The sequence below is a fragment of the Dermatophagoides pteronyssinus genome, unplaced genomic scaffold, assembly GCF_027571235.1.
Source record: "Dermatophagoides pteronyssinus isolate colony J.1.1.1.1 unplaced genomic scaffold, Derpt_VIB-CSIC_2022.12 sq0064, whole genome shotgun sequence".
NCBI lineage: Eukaryota > Metazoa > Arthropoda > Arachnida > Sarcoptiformes > Pyroglyphidae > Dermatophagoides > Dermatophagoides pteronyssinus.
The window spans coordinates 33,163-50,912 of NW_027461583.1; the positions used below are offsets into that span (position 1 = coordinate 33,163).

The 17,750-nt window shown below is 30.3% G+C and overlaps 6 protein-coding genes across 11 annotated transcripts; 2 read left to right on the forward strand and 4 right to left on the reverse strand.

The window, feature by feature from the left end:
- Positions 1–115: 115 nt before the first annotated feature.
- Cbp20 (cap binding protein 20) lies at positions 116–909 on the reverse strand. The gene is made up of 3 exons (XM_027341718.2): positions 768–909; positions 321–702; positions 116–258 (listed from the first exon to the last, which is right to left on the reverse strand). Exons 1-3 carry the CDS (start codon positions 831–833, stop codon positions 197–199), a joined length of 510 nt encoding a protein of 169 aa, XP_027197519.2. The 5' UTR covers positions 834–909; the 3' UTR covers positions 116–196.
- Positions 833–2,306, reverse strand: LOC113791871 (uncharacterized). The gene is made up of 3 exons (XM_027341715.2): positions 1,880–2,306; positions 1,275–1,824; positions 833–1,212 (listed from the first exon to the last, which is right to left on the reverse strand). Exons 1-3 carry the CDS (start codon positions 2,226–2,228, stop codon positions 999–1,001), a joined length of 1,113 nt encoding a protein of 370 aa, XP_027197516.2. The 5' UTR covers positions 2,229–2,306; the 3' UTR covers positions 833–998.
- A 103-nt stretch (positions 2,307–2,409) lies between these two features.
- Positions 2,410–3,760, forward strand: Nubp1 (NUBP iron-sulfur cluster assembly factor 1). The gene has a single exon (XM_027341717.2). It carries the CDS (start codon positions 2,410–2,412, stop codon positions 3,373–3,375), a length of 966 nt encoding a protein of 321 aa, XP_027197518.1. The 3' UTR covers positions 3,376–3,760.
- On the reverse strand, positions 3,428–7,043 carry Papss (3'-phosphoadenosine 5'-phosphosulfate synthase). 3 transcript variants are annotated; one of them, XM_027341713.2, is made up of 6 exons: positions 6,679–7,043; positions 6,043–6,181; positions 5,002–5,495; positions 4,760–4,927; positions 4,225–4,698; positions 3,428–4,162 (listed from the first exon to the last, which is right to left on the reverse strand). In XM_027341713.2, exons 2-6 carry the CDS (start codon positions 6,158–6,160, stop codon positions 3,527–3,529), a joined length of 1,890 nt encoding a protein of 629 aa, XP_027197514.1. In that variant the 5' UTR covers positions 6,161–6,181; positions 6,679–7,043; the 3' UTR covers positions 3,428–3,526. The 3 variants fall into 3 exon arrangements, with proteins under 3 accessions (XP_027197514.1, XP_027197515.1, XP_027197513.1); XM_027341714.2 differs by having other exon boundaries at positions 6,043–6,186; XM_027341712.2 differs by lacking the exon at positions 6,679–7,043 and having other exon boundaries at positions 6,043–6,353.
- A 1,722-nt stretch (positions 7,044–8,765) lies between these two features.
- On the forward strand, positions 8,766–13,539 carry LOC113791868 (glutamine--fructose-6-phosphate aminotransferase [isomerizing] 1-like). Of its 4 annotated transcripts, XM_027341708.2 has the most exons (11): positions 8,766–9,331; positions 10,087–10,463; positions 10,541–10,669; positions 10,734–10,878; positions 10,993–11,124; positions 11,463–11,492; positions 11,604–11,804; positions 11,874–12,166; positions 12,225–12,735; positions 12,791–12,954; positions 13,010–13,539. In XM_027341708.2, exons 1-11 carry the CDS (start codon positions 9,325–9,327, stop codon positions 13,229–13,231), a joined length of 2,211 nt encoding a protein of 736 aa, XP_027197509.1. In that variant the 5' UTR covers positions 8,766–9,324; the 3' UTR covers positions 13,232–13,539. The 4 variants fall into 4 exon arrangements, with proteins under 4 accessions (XP_027197509.1, XP_027197510.1, XP_027197511.1 ...); XM_027341709.2 differs by lacking the exon at positions 11,463–11,492 and having other exon boundaries at positions 8,769–9,331; XM_027341710.2 differs by lacking the exon at positions 10,993–11,124 and having other exon boundaries at positions 8,769–9,331.
- A 640-nt stretch (positions 13,540–14,179) lies between these two features.
- LOC113792095 (origin recognition complex subunit 3-like) lies at positions 14,180–17,489 on the reverse strand. Its single transcript, XM_027341978.2, has 3 exons — positions 16,812–17,489; positions 14,370–16,755; positions 14,180–14,311 (listed from the first exon to the last, which is right to left on the reverse strand). Exons 1-2 carry the CDS (start codon positions 17,104–17,106, stop codon positions 15,095–15,097), a joined length of 1,956 nt encoding a protein of 651 aa, XP_027197779.1. The 5' UTR covers positions 17,107–17,489; the 3' UTR covers positions 14,180–14,311; positions 14,370–15,094.
- Positions 17,490–17,750: the final 261 nt, after the last annotated feature.

Here is a 17,750-nt window from a genome sequence, read left to right on the forward strand (position 1 = left end):
GACATTGGTCTGTTCCAACACACAAACATCCGATCCAACTTTTTATTGACCAAACTTTGTGCCATCTGTTGTCAAAGAATATTAACAATAATTTTGATAAATTTTTAACGTCAAGTTTTAATTTTGCATTAAAAAAATTTATTTTCGTAAAATGGATAGAAATACAAATGAATAATGAATGAATAAATTGATAGATTTAATCTTTAGTAACTGAGGCTGACGGCGGTGCTGATTGTGCGACGACCGGCAGGATTTTATCTGTAGAAAATAATCATATTAGGAAAAAATTCACAGAAAAATGCGATCAAAGTAATACTAACTTATAATTTTTCCATATCCACCACGATCAGGATCGAAATTCTCGCGATATTCATCACGAATTTGTCCACCACTTTTTCCACGGCCAAATTGTCTTCCTTCAATAAAACCGGCATCCCAATCACATCTAATGATGCGATTATCGAGTCGAGTACCGTTTATCCATTGCATGGCACGAAGAGCATCTTCACGTTCATGAAATTCGACGAAACAAAATCCACAAGGAGTTTTTCTAAACTTATCCAAACCGATAATAACACGACGAATATCACCACAACGACCAAATAAATCATAGATTTGCTCTTCCGACGTATAGAACGATAGGTTACCAATATAAAGTGTGGTAGATCTACGGAGTTTTTCTTCTTGTTCTTCGCGGCTTCCCTAAATCGAACAAGAATTTATTTTGGAACTGCAAACATAAATTTTTCTCACACGTTATTGCTTACTTGAAATTTCGTATCACGATAGCTACCAAGACTAATGTCTCTTCGTTTTTGTAAAGTAGCGCTCATTTTTTACAAATGATAAAGATTTATTTGTTTTTAAACTAAAAATTTGAAATCTATCAACAATATCGAAAAATACAATGCCGCATCAGTGAATTGGTCAATCACGTGATCAAAAACTATATTGACTCATAGAGAGTAGTTATAAATGATACAGTGCAAATAGGTGAATTAATGATCATTTTTAAAAATTGAATGCGAAAAATGGGGCAGTTTATGTACATGACTAAATATCTGAAACATTTCATCACTAGTTAAATCACCAAGGGTTTTATAATAGGAAATACCAAGACCAATAAGATCAATCGTACAACCAGGAAAATGTTTTTCATAATATTTTATGGCATTGTTTGTACGTTTCATGAATGATTGTTTGACAAAAACACTAAAGTAAGTATAAAAATAAAGTGTTATAATCGATTTATTGGATAAAATACAAATACTTACATGTAATCGATTAGATAATCAGCCTCCATTTGACTAATAAAAGGCTTCGGTTTAAGTTTAATCAAAATGAATGCTTCTTTTGATTTAAATTTACGATCATTGGTATAGGCGAAATTGGTACTAGATATGATTGAATGATGTCGATTTTCAATCTTAACTTTATCAATACCGTTTTTCAAATCTGATGAATATAAATCGATTTCATGTCGTTCAAACAGTGTATTCATGTGAATAGTGAAGGCAGTATAAAGGTGAAGGTTACGTGATGGTTTACTTGCTATCGTTCTATATATGGATATTGGTACGAATAGATAAAATTCATTGGGTCCAGACTCGAAGAATGATTCAAAACGAACAATGGAATACACTAGATAGGTAAGAAATTCTCGAGCAAAAAATGGCGATAAAGCAGTGAATAGTTGAAATGATGGTTGCGTTTGTTGTGGCCGATCGGTTGAATGTGACCAATTATTTGTCAAACCACCAAAACATAATCGAAGTAGATCTTCACGTTCCAAATCGAGTAATCTATAATTTCCAGTTGCAAAATCTGTAAAAAAGATTAATAAAACGGTATTTGAATTAATCATAGCCGATTTTTTTACCTAATATTTGTTTGTCGATAATTTCCATTTTATCATTTCCATATTTCTGATGAAGTGCTTCCAGATGTGGTCGATGTTTTGAAACATGCTCGAACACACGTATTTTTCTTTTGCTATGTTTCAATAAATTTTCTGTTAGAATACCATATCCCGGTGAAGCTTCAAATAAATAAGAATTTTTGCTATTATCACAGTCTAATTCATGAGCGATTTTTTCGCAAAATTTCTCTGCAATTTTTTGATTTTTTAGACAAATAAATTGATTAGATGTTTTACGGAGATATGATTTGAGCAATTCTTGTTGCATATTGGAGCCATTCAAATGATTAAGCCTAGCTTTACTAATCATTTTTATCTTTGCTTCATGATAATAATGAACGAAAAAAATTGAAACATCTTGAGAATCAAATATGATTATTAAACAATCGATTATTTAACATCGATTATCACGTGAATATAGATTTTATATTTTTGTTGCATCCAAATTGTTTTTTTTAATTGTTTACGAAATTAATTATCCAATTATTCTTATGTCTTCATCAGAACCTGAAAATTGTCCGGGTATCGATTCTGAACAGGCGGGAAAATCAACCGCATGTGCTGGATGTCCTAATCAAGGATTATGTGCTGGTGGCGAATTACGGTCATCGATCAAAGATGCTGAACAAGATTATTATGAAATAGCAAGGAAATTATCACCGATCAAGCACATCATAATTATAATGTCGGGAAAAGGTGGCGTGGGCAAAAGTACAGTAGCTACTCAATTGGCTCGTTTTATTGCATTCAATAATCCAAAATGCAATGTTGGTCTATTAGATGTGGACATTTGTGGCCCATCGATACCAAAAACAATGGGTGTCGAAAATGAAGAAATATTCAACTCAGCATCTGGTTGGTCGCCTATTTTTGTTGACGATAATCTTGCTGTAATGTCATGTGGTTTTCTGCTTGAATCGTTGGATGACGCTGTCATTTGGCGTGGTCCTCGTAAAAATGGAATTATCAAACAATTTTTGCGAGATGTTGATTGGAGCGAACAACTTGATTATTTAATAATTGATACACCTCCAGGTACTTCTGATGAGCATCTATCGCTGGTGAATTATCTGAAATTTTGCCAAAATGTTCGTGGGGCCATAATGGTAACGACACCGCAAGAGATTGCCCAAATGGATGTACGTAAACAGGTGGAATTCTGTCATAAAGTCAAATTGCCCATAATTGGTTATGTAGAAAATATGTCTGTGTTTGTATGTCCAAAATGTTCGAAAGAAAATTACATTTTTAAGTCCAAATCAACAAAATTTACACTGGAAGATAAATATGGAATCAAATTATTAGGCCGGTTACCGATTGATCCCCTGATCGGAAAGAGTTGCGATGAAGGTAAATCATTGTTTACTGATGATAAAGTACTCGATAATCGAATTCTTCAGGCATTCCAAGATTTATGGGACAATTTATGTAAGGAAATTGATAAATCAAATCAATAAATAATCATGTAAAATTTTCGAGATTAAAAATTAATAAAAAGTTTATCATCAGTTTATTTAAAAAAAGAAATTTAATATCAAAAAATCATCGAGATGAATAACAAACAATCATTTAATAATATAATTCCTATAAATATGTTTGACAGCATAATTAACAAGATTGATAATAATCTGACAAAACTTTCCATGCTGTTTTTGCCATAAAACCATCAGGCGGATTTTCACCATTTTTTGCCATTTTTCGCATTCGCGTTCCGGATATTCGATCAAAATCTTTTGGATTCATGCCTTCAGTTTCGAACATCATACGATTTTCTTTTTTATTATACGAAGCAACACGGAATGGGATGATTTCGAATTTCGTTAAACCGGGTGCCATTTTAAGTACCTTACGTCCATGTGATGGATCATAAAGGTCTTTATCTTTGTCGGGATGCGGAATACCAGCCGGATCACGACCAACAATATAAAAATTAGCACCAGTGACTAAACGAGCTTTGGCATGCCATTGAACTTCACGTGGTCCAGCATAAGACATAGGAGACGGAAATATTGCCATCAAAGTTGAATGTTCATCGAGAACACCTTCCTTTATCACAGCTTGATGTTGTGAAATGCGAACATGTAAGGGAACATCATCATCTTTGGTCCAACCACCTAATGGATGCAGAAGTAGTACTGGATTTTTATAGCCACGTTCCAATAATTGACGCTTAGTGTCTTGCATCAACAATGCATGTCCGTTGTGTATTGGATTGCGTAGCTGAAACGCAAAAACTGCATCAGCCTATTAGAAACAAAACAAAAAAAAATCTGAGAAAACTCATTATAGTTTTTTTTGGCACATACATTCATTTCTCTCAATTTCGATCGAATTTCTCTTGGTGTTAATCGATATTGATCAAGGCCATCATTCCATAAGATACGATCAAACACCTTCAATCGGCCACCGATCAACCAATCACCACTATCCATAATCATACGGATAGATGGGTGGCCAATGTTAGTAGTTTTAAAAACACTGGCAGCTCGTTCCTCTTTACGATGCTCATAAACTTCATAATCATCCAATATGGCAATTATCTTATCATTATATTTCAATGTCACACTTTTCTTAACAGCGTTTTCTTGTTGATCATTGTTGAATCCATTGCAATTATAATCACCATTATTGTCATCACCACCATTGAGAATCGAAGCCAAGTATGATTTTTGCTCATTTGTAATTGCCAATGTAATAGGAATCGTTTGATTGTGCCATTTACCATTAACAAGCATTCCGAAATTTATGCATTGTAGATATTCCGTTTCATTCATAAAACCCTATTTTTGAGAATGATAATGATGACAGTAAAAATAGCCTGATCATGATTGACTGACAAACCTTTAATGGAGTAGCCCAACCTTCAGATAAGACCTGTATCCATTGAAGATCAACAGTTGATATGTTTATTGATGGTAAACGAGAAGCTCGAATCATTTCATTTGGTTTATCATGTTCGTTGATGAACAATTCATGAATGTCTTGAATTTTGTCCAATGATATGATGTTCTAATCAATCATTCAATCAAATGAACAAATAGTTTATAGACTTTGAACAGCAGTAATGTCACAATCACACTTACTCTTTTGATGAGAAGATCAATCACTTTTTGAACACATTGATCAATTGTATCTTCACTAGCTTTTAGCACAAGATCCGGATTTTCCGGACGTTCATAATCCTGATTGATACCAGTGAATCCTTTTATTTCACCGGCACGAGCTTTTTTATAAAGACCTTTTACATCTCTTTGTTCACACACATCTAATGGTGTATCAACAAAACATTCGATAAACACTATGGAATCCTTTTCATGAATTTCACGAGCCTTTTTACGATCTTTACTAAATGGACTGATAAAGCTGGCCAATGTAATTGTACCACTATCGGCAAACAAACGTGCTACTTCAGCAATACGACGTATATTTTCACCGCGATCTTTTTCAGAGAATCCTAAATCTGAATTCAATCCATAACGAATATTATCACCATCTAATGCATATGCATGAATCTGATGCCTAGTAAGAAATTCTTCCACAGCAAATGAAATTGACGTTTTTCCAGCACATGACAATCCTTGAAAAATAAATTTGTATCCGAAAATCATTATTATAAGGAAAATAGATAGAAAAAGGAAACAAAAAAAAATGAGTGAATAAAAAAACATGATACAGGAAATTCAAGCGACAAAATTGATTGAAAATATATTGCACACGAATTAATGAAATTTCAGTGTTGGAAAAAAAAACTTTTCTTTTAGGATTATTTCCAAATAATTCGGTTAGGGTTTTTTTTCCCTAATAAACTTCTGTCATTTAATTTTGGTAATCAGGTCGTTTTGGGTGTGCGTGCATTATTTTGTAAACATAAAATTAATAACACTTTAATACACGAAGATTTATGTTGAATTTATTGAAAACAAACCTATACCTATTATATATCATGGTGATGTGGATACTATTAAATGATAATCAATATTCGAAAAGCTAAATTTTTCACCTATGTAATCAATAGGAATGAATAATCAAAAACGAAAAAAGAAAAAATTGACCGAATTTTCTATTCTCAAATCTAAAATTTTTAATGGTAATAAATTTGATAATAATAGTAATAAAATAAATACCTGTAAACCAAACAGTACAGCCACGAAATTGTCTTCCATTCGATAATGATTCGGCTCGTTTATCTCTTGATACACGATGATTTTGATAGAAAACATTTGTCGATTTATTCATTGTCATCGATGATTGTTGTTGTTCGTTCTTTTCTGGAGTATAAAACGACGACATTATTTTTATTAGTGAAAATTAATTTCGTTATGTTTAGGTATAAATGGAACTGATCATAAAGAATTTATCTAATCCTTTGTTAAACGAGTATACAAAGAAAAAAAAACTTATATTTCGGTCCAATAAATACTAGACAAATCTAAATTATTTTTTAATAGTATGACCAATATTTAATTGATTAAGAAACAAAAAATGAGAAACAAAAAAACTTTGGCATTCAATGAATCTAATTTCTTTCATTCATTCTTTAGTTTATCGTAGAAAATGATAATGATTTTTAGAAATTTGATAACAGGATCTTTAGTGGCATCACAAGTATTGATAGGAAAATTATAATTCTCATTAAACAATAAATCAATCAATTTAACGTATGATTTTAAAGCCTGATGTACAGATTTATATCATTTGAGTTGACAAGTTTTTTTTGTTGCATTTTGATCGAGTGTACAAAAATCGATTGTGAAACTTACCTGGTTACTGTTGTTACAAATGTTTTGGTTCACTTAAATAACATTAAGAATTAATGCAAGCTCGAAAAACTGTTTGAAATATCACAGTTTATAAATTAAATTATCGAAAATATGTTGCACAAAATTTTAAGATCCGGAAAATAATACAAAAAATCAAATCAATGATTGATTCTTTCACATTAAAGCAAAATGATGAATGGCGCCCTTTAATTTGAGAAACTGTTTCAATAATGTTCCAAAAGATCCTTCGAAGGAATCATGAATGCATATGCGTATGGCGCCTAAAATAGGGGAAATTACTTTACAGTTGAATAAGACTGCCTATTTTGATTGCTTTCAATGAAAATAGAAAATGTACTTTGACAACAGCCCAATATACTTTATCAAATGAATGAGAGAAAGAGAGTATAAATAAAAATGTATATAAAAAAACAATTGTCGTTTATGATTATGATGATTTGTCAATGTTCATGCCAACCATGATCAATGCATATATCAAATAATGATTTGATCTTTCCGGATTTGAAATAAACATTACAGTGACTTTGATGAATATTCATCATCAAATTATGAATGATATTAATGAGGCATTTTTTTCATTATACAAAAAAACATTCATTCAGATTTGTTTAATGTCATAAGGCTGAAGTATTTCCTTCAAATTGCCAATGATTTGGCAATGAATGATCATCATTGATCAATGATTTTTTTACATCAAATCTGTTTAAGATGTACTTAATAAATTGAAATTAGAAAACTGTATATTGTTTGAAAATGATTAAAAAAAACAGGTGATTTCGAATATCATGGATCAAACAACAGACGATCCTTTCTGATGAAAAATATAGAATTTGTTGTATTAATTTCGATCAAAAGATGGCGATCATAATGAATTTGTAGAATATTTTAATTTAATTTCATTGATTCGTTGATTTGATTCATCCTATCGGGAAATCAATCGATAACCATCAATGATTCCTAGAAAAAAAATACCATCAAAATTGATTATCTCACGTAACTAAATTATAGTCAGCTATGAAGTGGTTTTATATATGATTAAAATGATTAGACTCTCAGATATGTACGATATGATCAATTTAAACAAAATGATCAAACATGATCATTCATTTATTTTGTACGTCATCTAATTTTAAATCCGTTCCAGCGAATCATCTATTAATTGATTGATACAAATTGTTTATTAAATAAATTTCTTATTTTTGTTGCAATAGATTAAAAAAAGATATTAAAATCAAGTGATCAATCCGGATACACACTGAAAAAAATACATTCTTTTGGGTTATTTGTTTTTAACATAACATTCCAATGATTCTGTTCATTAAAAATAATGAAAATACAATGTTTTTGATGATTGTAAGTTCATTATGATCGATCAATATGATCTGGATGAATATTTTGCGAATTTTTTTTTAAATTATGAGAATCGCTCGCTCATGCGCTTCTTGATATTCCGTATACAACACATGGGATCGAATTTGTTAAATTTACGTCATCATATTTCTATAAATTCAGAGATATAAACTCAATCTAAACAAATGTTGATATTGTTGTTTTTTTTTGCAAAACAATACTGATGCAAACAATACTGTTATATGTTGATCCAACTCACATAAAATTCAAGCAAATTTTCAAGTTTCTTGTTTTAACTACTAATGAAACTCAGCTTTAAAGAATATCCTGACAACAAAGACTATTTTGATTGTTGAGAAAAACAACGAAACTTGATTTTTTTTGACTTGAAAACTTAATTTTCTTCGGGTCCACATGATCCATCATTGACTACAATCGTCAATGTAACAAAATCATATTTTTTTCTGATATAGAAAAACAACGGCCAATAATTTTTCAAGTTGTAATTCAAGTACTCATTTTAAGATCATTTTTCTCTTTATATGTCTCTTGTTTTTCAAAAAGTTTCTCTTACAAACATCTTTAATTATAATATTCAAGAAAAATTTTCATTTCTGATGAAATAAATTCATTCACTTTGGATTCATTTTGATTCAAAGAAGTTAATATAAAAAAAACAATCCGTTTTTAAGCTGTTGATATCAACATTTTTATTGATAAAGTTGGCACATTCAAAAAAAAAAAAAAAAAAAAATCTTTCCATCCTTTTTGCTTAACGCCAACTGGAATGATTAATTCTAACTAACCAGACGAAATCCATATCCCATATTGTTACATTCCCGTTATAAACAACATAATCCAACATGTCAACATAAATATTTTTTCTTTTCTTTTTTTTTGATTCTGAAACAATTGATTCCATCTTACTAGATATTTATTATCATCAGGATATCGAAAAAAAACTCAGTACCTCATTTTGTAGCAAAAAAAAAAATCTTTATCATCGTCATCGTTACAACGACAACACCAATAATCAAATATTTGATTTGATATAAGTTCATTAACAATATTTAAAAAAAAAAATCCATCTGACTATTCATCATCTAACCAAAAATCATCTTTTGAATGTGTATTTAAAAATAAGACGACCTAGATCCAGATCTGTTTATCATTGTGTTGTGGTTGTTGTTGTGCATCATCATATTAATCTGTTACTGTTTAATTCTTATAACATTTATTATTGATTATTAACCTTTGAAATTTATATTGGACAAAATGTGTGGTAAGTAATCATATTTCAAGTTTGAGCCATGTTTTTTTTCATATTAATGTGTGTGTGTGTGTGTCCAAAGAGTTAATGTATGCCGTTCATTGAAAATGTCAGCAGCCTTTACCTTTGGCCAAAAATGTCTGTTTTTCATTGAATTGAGAATAATTTTGTTATGAACTCTAATGTTTGATGGTAAATCAATACTTAGAAATCTTTTGATCAAATTGATTGCTCTTTTTTAAATGGGAAAAAAATTTGAGACGACCGCTTTAGCATTCATTGTCTGTCCCAAAAAAAAATAACAAACTTTTCTGCTGTTCATCAACTTGATTTGTGGCACGCCAAACTAATATTTTTGTTTTATGAAAGATATAAAATATAGGACACACTGTCTATACATCTAGATTATATTTGATTGACATATGCACAATTGAAAAATGACCATTTTGCCCTTCCTTTCTGTCATTCATTTTAAATGAATTATGGTCATGATACAAATGATCATGATCATGATGATAATGTAGGTGAAGAGATTGCATGAATTTTCTTGTTTTTGAATATCTAAATATCCTCAAAATGATTATATCGCTTATTTTTGATTTTGAAAAAATCACTATGATAGATAACGAGACAGATGAATAAACCAAGAGCATACTTCGAATATAGATCGCTATCTTACAGATTTTTAAAAAATGTTTTGCCAATATTTATTTATTAATGTAATATGTCCTAAATAATTCAATTTTTTCCATTTGTTATATTATCAGGAATATTTGCATATTTAAACTATTTGGAACCGAAAACCCGTCGGGAAATTCTTGAATTACTGATAAAAGGTTTACAACGGCTCGAATATCGTGGCTATGATTCAGCGGGTGTTGCATTTGATCAAAACGAAAACAATATTGAAATTATTCGTTGCAAAGGAAAAGTACAAGCTCTATCGGATACTATATGGAATCGTGATGATATCGATCTTGATCATCAATATCAGATTCATGTTGGTATTGCTCATACACGTTGGGCTACACATGGTGCTCCATCCGATCTTAATTCACATCCACAACGATCAGATGAACAAAATGAATTCGTTGTTGTACATAATGGCATTCTTACCAATTATAAGGATATCAAAAAATTTTTGGTAATTAATAATTCATGATTATTATAGTAATAATGTTTCCATAATATTCAATTTAAAACAACATCCAAAATAAATAGGAAAAGAAAAACTATACTTTTGAATCCGAAACGGATACCGAAGTAATTGTCAAATTGCTTAAACATTTACATGAAACTTATCCGAAAATGAAATTTCGTGAATTGGTCGAACAAGTCAGCCAACAATTGGTCAGTTTTTTTTATATATAATCATTTTCGATCTTTTTTTTTAAACATGGATAAATTAATCTAGGAAGGTGCTTTTGCAATCGTATTGAAAAGTAAACATTTTCCTGGCGAATGTGTTGCCACTCGTCGTGGTAGTCCATTATTGGTTGGTATTAAAACAAAAACAGATCTTCTCAGCGATCATATTCCAATCATTTATAGTAACAAAGGTAGGTGTGTCTGAGAATTTGAACATAACATTTTTTAAATCTAAATGCATGTATGCATGTATACTAATAATTTCATAAAACTTTCGATTAATATATCAAACTAAAAAAAAATAGTTACCAATCATAAATTAATAACTCAAATATCATTGAGTGGTGATGAAACAGAAATAATACGTAGACCAATTAGTAAACAAAGTAGTCTTAATGTGGCTTTGGATGATATTATTATTAAAGAACCATCTGAAGGTAATCTCATTTTTCAAATAATAAAACACTCTAACCAATTAAATGTTCTGTGTGTTCCCCGGTTCGTATGGTTGTGCATGTGTGTGGGTGTATGTATCTATTTTTTTTGTTGTTGTTGAAAAATTTGATTCTAATTTTCGATCATTCATTTTTTTGCCCCTTTTGCACTTCACAAAAATGATCGGTCCACGTAATGAATTGGCTTGTGATGCATCGCTTGTGACTATAATTTGGCTTTTATTTTATCTGCTTGGTTTTGTATTCATTTTTGCATTCTATTATAACTTTCCATATTATTTTCCGCTTTTATTTTATTTTTGCTTGATAAATCTTTTCAGAATCAAAACAGTGCAATGATTCAATGCAAGGTATTGTTTACCTTTGTGCAAACATTGAGAATCCTCCGTCATTTTGATGTCATTTTAAACATATATCTGAAACATTTGCATTATTAATAATCTTTTTTTTTGTAATAACAGATACACATCGATCTAATTTGATGAACAATTCATTGGTTGGAGGTAAATTAGCACGTTCAAGTTCAACCACCGAATTCGTACCGTGTGACGATGGAAAAGTTGCCGAATATTTGTTTGCATCTGATGCGTCAGCCATCATTGAACATACTAATCGTGTCATTTTCCTAGAAGATGATGATGTTGCTTCCATTGAAGATGGTCGTATGTATTAAAAAAAATATTCGATTTAATTTTTTCGTAATGGTATTTTCTCTTAAATTTGATTTTCAGGATTGACCATACATCGAATAAAACGAAATCTAGACGGTGGAGATTCATTGACTCGTGAGATTATGACATTGAAAATGGAAATTCAACAAATCATGAAAGGCAATTATAGCTCGTTCATGCAAAAGGAAATTTTCGAACAACCAGAATCAGTGATCAATACTATGCGTGGTCGTATAAATTTCGAAAATGAAACTATAGTTTTAGGAGGTATCAAAGAATTCATACCTGAAATTAAGCGTTGTCGTCGATTGTTGTTGATCGGATGTGGCACCAGTTACCATAGTATCATTGCGGTAAGTTCAATGAATTGCATTAGATTTGAAAACAAGTAAAATAACCTCATTCTTGCAGACTCGACAAATTCTGGAAGAATTAACCGAATTGCCTGTCATGATTGAATTAGCCAGTGATTTCTTAGATCGAAACACACCAATATTTCGTGATGATGTTTGTTTCTTTGTATCACAATCTGGTGAAACGGCTGATACATTGATGGCTTTACGTTATTGTAAACAAAGAAGTGCATTGATTGTTGGAATTACCAATACGGTCGGTAGTAGTATTTGTCGTGAGAGTCATTGTGGTGTGCATATCAATGCTGGACCTGAAATCGGTGTAGCTTCTACAAAAGCATACACTAGCCAGGTCATATCATTGGTCATGTTTGCTTTGGTTATGAGCGAAGATCGAATTTCAATGCGGCCACGTCGAAGCGAAATCATTCAAGGATTAAAAAAACTTCCTGAACAAATCAAGCAAGTGCTTAATTTAGACCAACAAGTGCTGGAAATGTCCAAAGAATTGTATCAACAAAAATCGCTATTGCTTATGGGTCGTGGATGGAATTATTCGACTGTGTTGGGTAATGTTTTGTATTTAACTTTTATATCTGTGATCCTAATTTGTTTGTTTTATAGAGGGTGCATTAAAAATCAAAGAATTAACCTATATGCATTCAGAAGGTATCCTGGCTGGCGAATTGAAACATGGACCATTGGCATTGATCGATGATCGAATGCCTGTGTTAACTGTAATCACACGAGATTCAGTCTATCCAAAATGCATGAATGCATTACAACAAGTATGATCAATTATGTGATAATCATTTGTATTTAATATTGAAAATTTTTCTATAGGTTATGGCACGTGGAGCAAATCCTATTTTGATTGCTGAAGAAGATGATTTGGAAACGCAAAAATATTCCAAACGAGTGCTTCTCATTCCGCATACTGTAGATTGTCTTCAAGGAATATTATCGGTCATTCCAATGCAATTACTTTCTTATCATATTGCTGTTCTACGAAAATGTGATGTTGATTGTCCACGAAATCTGGCCAAATCGGTTACCGTTGAATAGAAAAAAAATTGGAACAACTGTTCGACCAAATATTACACCTCTTCAAAAAAAAGCCAAATTGACTCACAGATTATTGCAAATGAGAATTATTTTCCATTAATATTTATTTTTACAACAAACCATTTTTTTAAATCTATTCATATAATTTATTTTACTATTAGTACATAGAGAAAGAGAATTAATACTATCTCAAATCAGGTGTTTATTTTGTACACAAAAATATTGATTGAAAAAAGTTGCATATTTCATGTTATTTTAATGGAATTTTTTTTCAAAAAAAAAAATTGATTTCACTCAATAGTGATGAAGAGTTCATAGTTATTAATTATGATTCTAATATGATGCGATTTTTATTCAAAATGGACATCATTAACAAAGCTAGTTTTGGCACATTTCACCATTTTTGTTCGAATTTTATGTGTTTGTGTGTAGGTGTGCATACATGGCGAACATCTAAAATTGTGATGATGAAAAAAAATGTTTCAAAAAAAATCCGTTAATTATTCAATATTGTGAATTATCATATGCGATGAAAAAAAACTAGAATATTTAATAATTTGTGCTTTGATTATTTTTTATATTCTCAAATCGATATAATAAGATGATTGATATTCGTTGAAATTATACGATAGTATTCGATGTTGATAAAAACGACGATAGTAATGAAACTATAAGGCATAAAAATATTACATTGATAATGCGAGGAGCATTGGCCATCAATGTGATGGCCGAATCTTTATTGCAACCATCCTTCGTACAACAATATATACAATCATCTTGTTTTGATGATTCACAATTAGATTTGAAGTTGGCGAAATTCCAATGTTGCAGACCACGTAAATGGCATGGAGCTAGAGCGCATTCTTTTTTGATATTTCTCCCATCCGAAGCTATTTAATCGACAAAAAAAATAACTTACTTTTCAATCGATAAAAGTGTGATACATACGATTTTTGAATAAGGTTGTCATACAACGATCATAAGCCTGATCGGCTGGACAATCTTGTAATTCACATTGTTCATTATCATTCGTATGGCATATGAAACATTTCAATGATTGAACTGGAGCGATGATGAAAGCTTAAATTGAATAAAAATTATTTCTTTTTTTGCTTCATTTAAATCAAATTTTACAAACCTAATAGAATGATGCAACTAAGAAAAATGTAATTAAAATTCATTGATGATGACATTATGTGTTGATAAAAATACATCTTGGTTGCGTAAAAATTTCCAATCGATATGAATTCGGATGATAAGATTGAACATTTAAGTCAATTAAGTTAGATTTTGGTATAACGGCTAATAGCGCAATCACGATTAACATGATTGTGTGACCGTAGTCGAAAAAAAATAAAAAGAATTTTTGTTATTCACACCGAGAGCATCTAAGATTCAACACCGGAAAACATATACGATGTGAATTATAAGTTAGCACCGAGCTCACAAATATTCTTTAGCTTTGATTATTACATTCTCAAACACAGTTATTATTATAATATACTGCCCGCATATAAGTATCAATGATGATGCTAGGTCGGGTCCCGACAAAGTGTAGCCAACTTTTGTCCAAATACCTTTTTTTTTGTATAAAGCAGCCCTAAGGTGATGTGAATACGAACATGCGCTTAAAAACTTTAAATCATAGCATCCATTGAAAATAATGCAATCGTGGAAGACGTAAATTTTCAAATGAATATTTTTCATGTTTCAGGGATGTCTATAGTTTTAGCAAATACTAAACTAACTATATATATTTTGCAGGTGCTGAATAAAACGGATGCTATATATATGAAAAATATTTCGAATCATACACATCCAACAATGAATCGATTTTAATATTGGAAAAAATTGCAAATTGAATTACAAATAGACAATTTTACTGTATTTATTATGAGTACAACTTTTCAGTAAACCAATAAATTCAAAATCCAGAATGGTGTTTAAAAACCAAGCCATAAACATTTCTTCATTATTTACTTGAGAATTTGCTGACAGATTTTTTTCCTCACAAAATTTCTCATACCAATCGGTCAGATTTACATTATTACCAGATTCTTTGTATAATTTATAAATTATATAAAAACTTGGATAGGAATTACCTAATGCAGCAGAATTTTTACCGGTTGGTTTTGCTAGAGCTTTATCGATATTTAAACGATAGGATAAATGATTTATGGGAAACATATCACAGAAAAGAGCATCGATTAAGCTTCTTTCGTCGTTGTTAAATTGGAAATCAGCTAATAATTGTTCCAAATTACAGATGAAGTTATTTTTCCATTGTTCATAATGTGATAAGTTTTGTTTAGCCATTGGTTTTAATGTACGTTTCCATTCATATCGAGAATTAATGTGACGTAATTTATCTTTAACCATTTCCACTTGACATTCGAGACCTAATTGTCGTATCGATTCCTTTTGTTTTTCTTGTTCCACTTTATCACGATTGATTAATTCATCAAGTTTAACAAGATGACTATCAATAGCTTTCCATAATGGATTATTATTCAAATGTTGGTTAGAGAATTTTAATTTTTCTAGTGCATTTTTTATACGATTTTGTGTTACATCGTAAAGTCGTTCTAGATGAAGATTTTCACCACATTTTTCACTGGATGTCTTGTTCGTGAAAAATTGTGAATAATGATAAGGAAATTGTTCGATTGGTATACTTAGATCGTTGAACAATTGTAAAATAATATTTAAACATTGCATTAATTGGGAATTTTTCTTCAATAATTCTTGATAACATTTCGACAAATTATTCATGTATTCATCATCAAATGGGATTTGTTGCAATGATCTAATGTTCAATGAATTTCGAAAACATAAAGTCAAATTGTCATCATTGTATGATTGAAAATTTGCATCGCATATAAGTGACAAAGGATTTTGATTATAATAATTAAAGACAATCAAATGCATTAAATTGCGAAAATTTTCAAATGAAAATTCTATTCGTTCGAAATTTTCTGAAAGTTTTTCGATCAAAGTTGGATGAAATTTTATCTGAAGATTATTATCCTGAATAATATCTATGAATAAAGATAGGATAGAAGATTTTCGAAAACCATCATCATCGATTCTAACGTATAAATGATCTATTGTATCCATTGGTAGATAATTATTAAGATTGGCATTAAATAGATTTTGTTTGAAGAATATAAATCCAAGCGGAACATCGCTGATGAATGACCTAATGATTGTAATGAATTTATTTAACAAATTCATATTGAATTTTTCAAATTCATAAACAACCACAATTAAATGTACACAACCATTATGACCAGATTTGGTTAGCAATTCGAACACATCTTCAATGGTTTGCAATGTTTCTGTATTAAAATCATCATCAAAAACTTTTCGTTGGCTGAAAGTTCGTAGAAATTGCTGCAAAATATTACGCATTGAATCATGAGATGAATCAAGTTGAATGATGACCGTTGATTCGTTTTCGTAATTGGTATCATCAAGCATTGAACCAAGATCATGGATTAATTTCTTACATAATAATTGTGTATCTTTTCGATAATATCAATCGTTAGAGAGAATATTTTAAAAATTGATAATTACTTACTTAAAGTCATAATACTAGTAGGTATTTTTTTCATATTAAGTGATTGATCTCTATCAATCACTTCTGTTTTCACGAAATCACTTAGGAATCGTTCAAACAATGATTGAATTCGAGAGTCAATTTTTTGATCGATTTTGGCCCATTCTTTCAGGTAGATTTGCTTACGAGGCCATTCTACCGATGACAATAATGATGAGCTATTATTTTTGACAAGCTTTTTTCTTTTTGCCTTATCTTTTTTAATGTTTGGAGCATGGTATTCGCAATTTGCTAAATTATCATAAAAATCGGACATTTTGATTAATACTTATTGGATCAAAGTATTTTTCTAAAATTTTGGCGGGTTCAAACATGTGACTTGTCAATTCATAGATAATGTGTTGGACAAACATGTGTTTGAATTTTTTTTCATTGGATTTGTTCCAGGCAATTCATTTAATCAAATATGATATATAATCGAATTAATTTTTTTCACCAATATGCTGTTTAGAATGATGTGTTTTCATAGCTACCACTGCTACCAGGGCCAAAGATAAAATACTGTAAATTGAATCATTATTGGTGAATATACAATAGTACATGGATGGTGGAATCATAATTAAACGATGTCATTTATTCATCAACTATTTAATGTGACCTTTTCTGCTTTAAATGTTTATTTAAATGTATATGTTTGCATTATAAATTAAATAGAAATCGCTTATGTGATGAAAACATTGAATTTACTTCACACTCTTGAATAAATTGACATTCATTTGTCGTTTTTCCAAAAAAAAAAAATTTCAGTATTTTTTTTGATTATTATCATTATTAAAACAGGCATAATATATGTTTATTTATCATTGAAATTTTACCCAATATACACATATCTATCGATTGATCTTTTACATTCATTCGTGTTATAAAAGGAATCTCTACATTTAAACCAAATAAAATGTG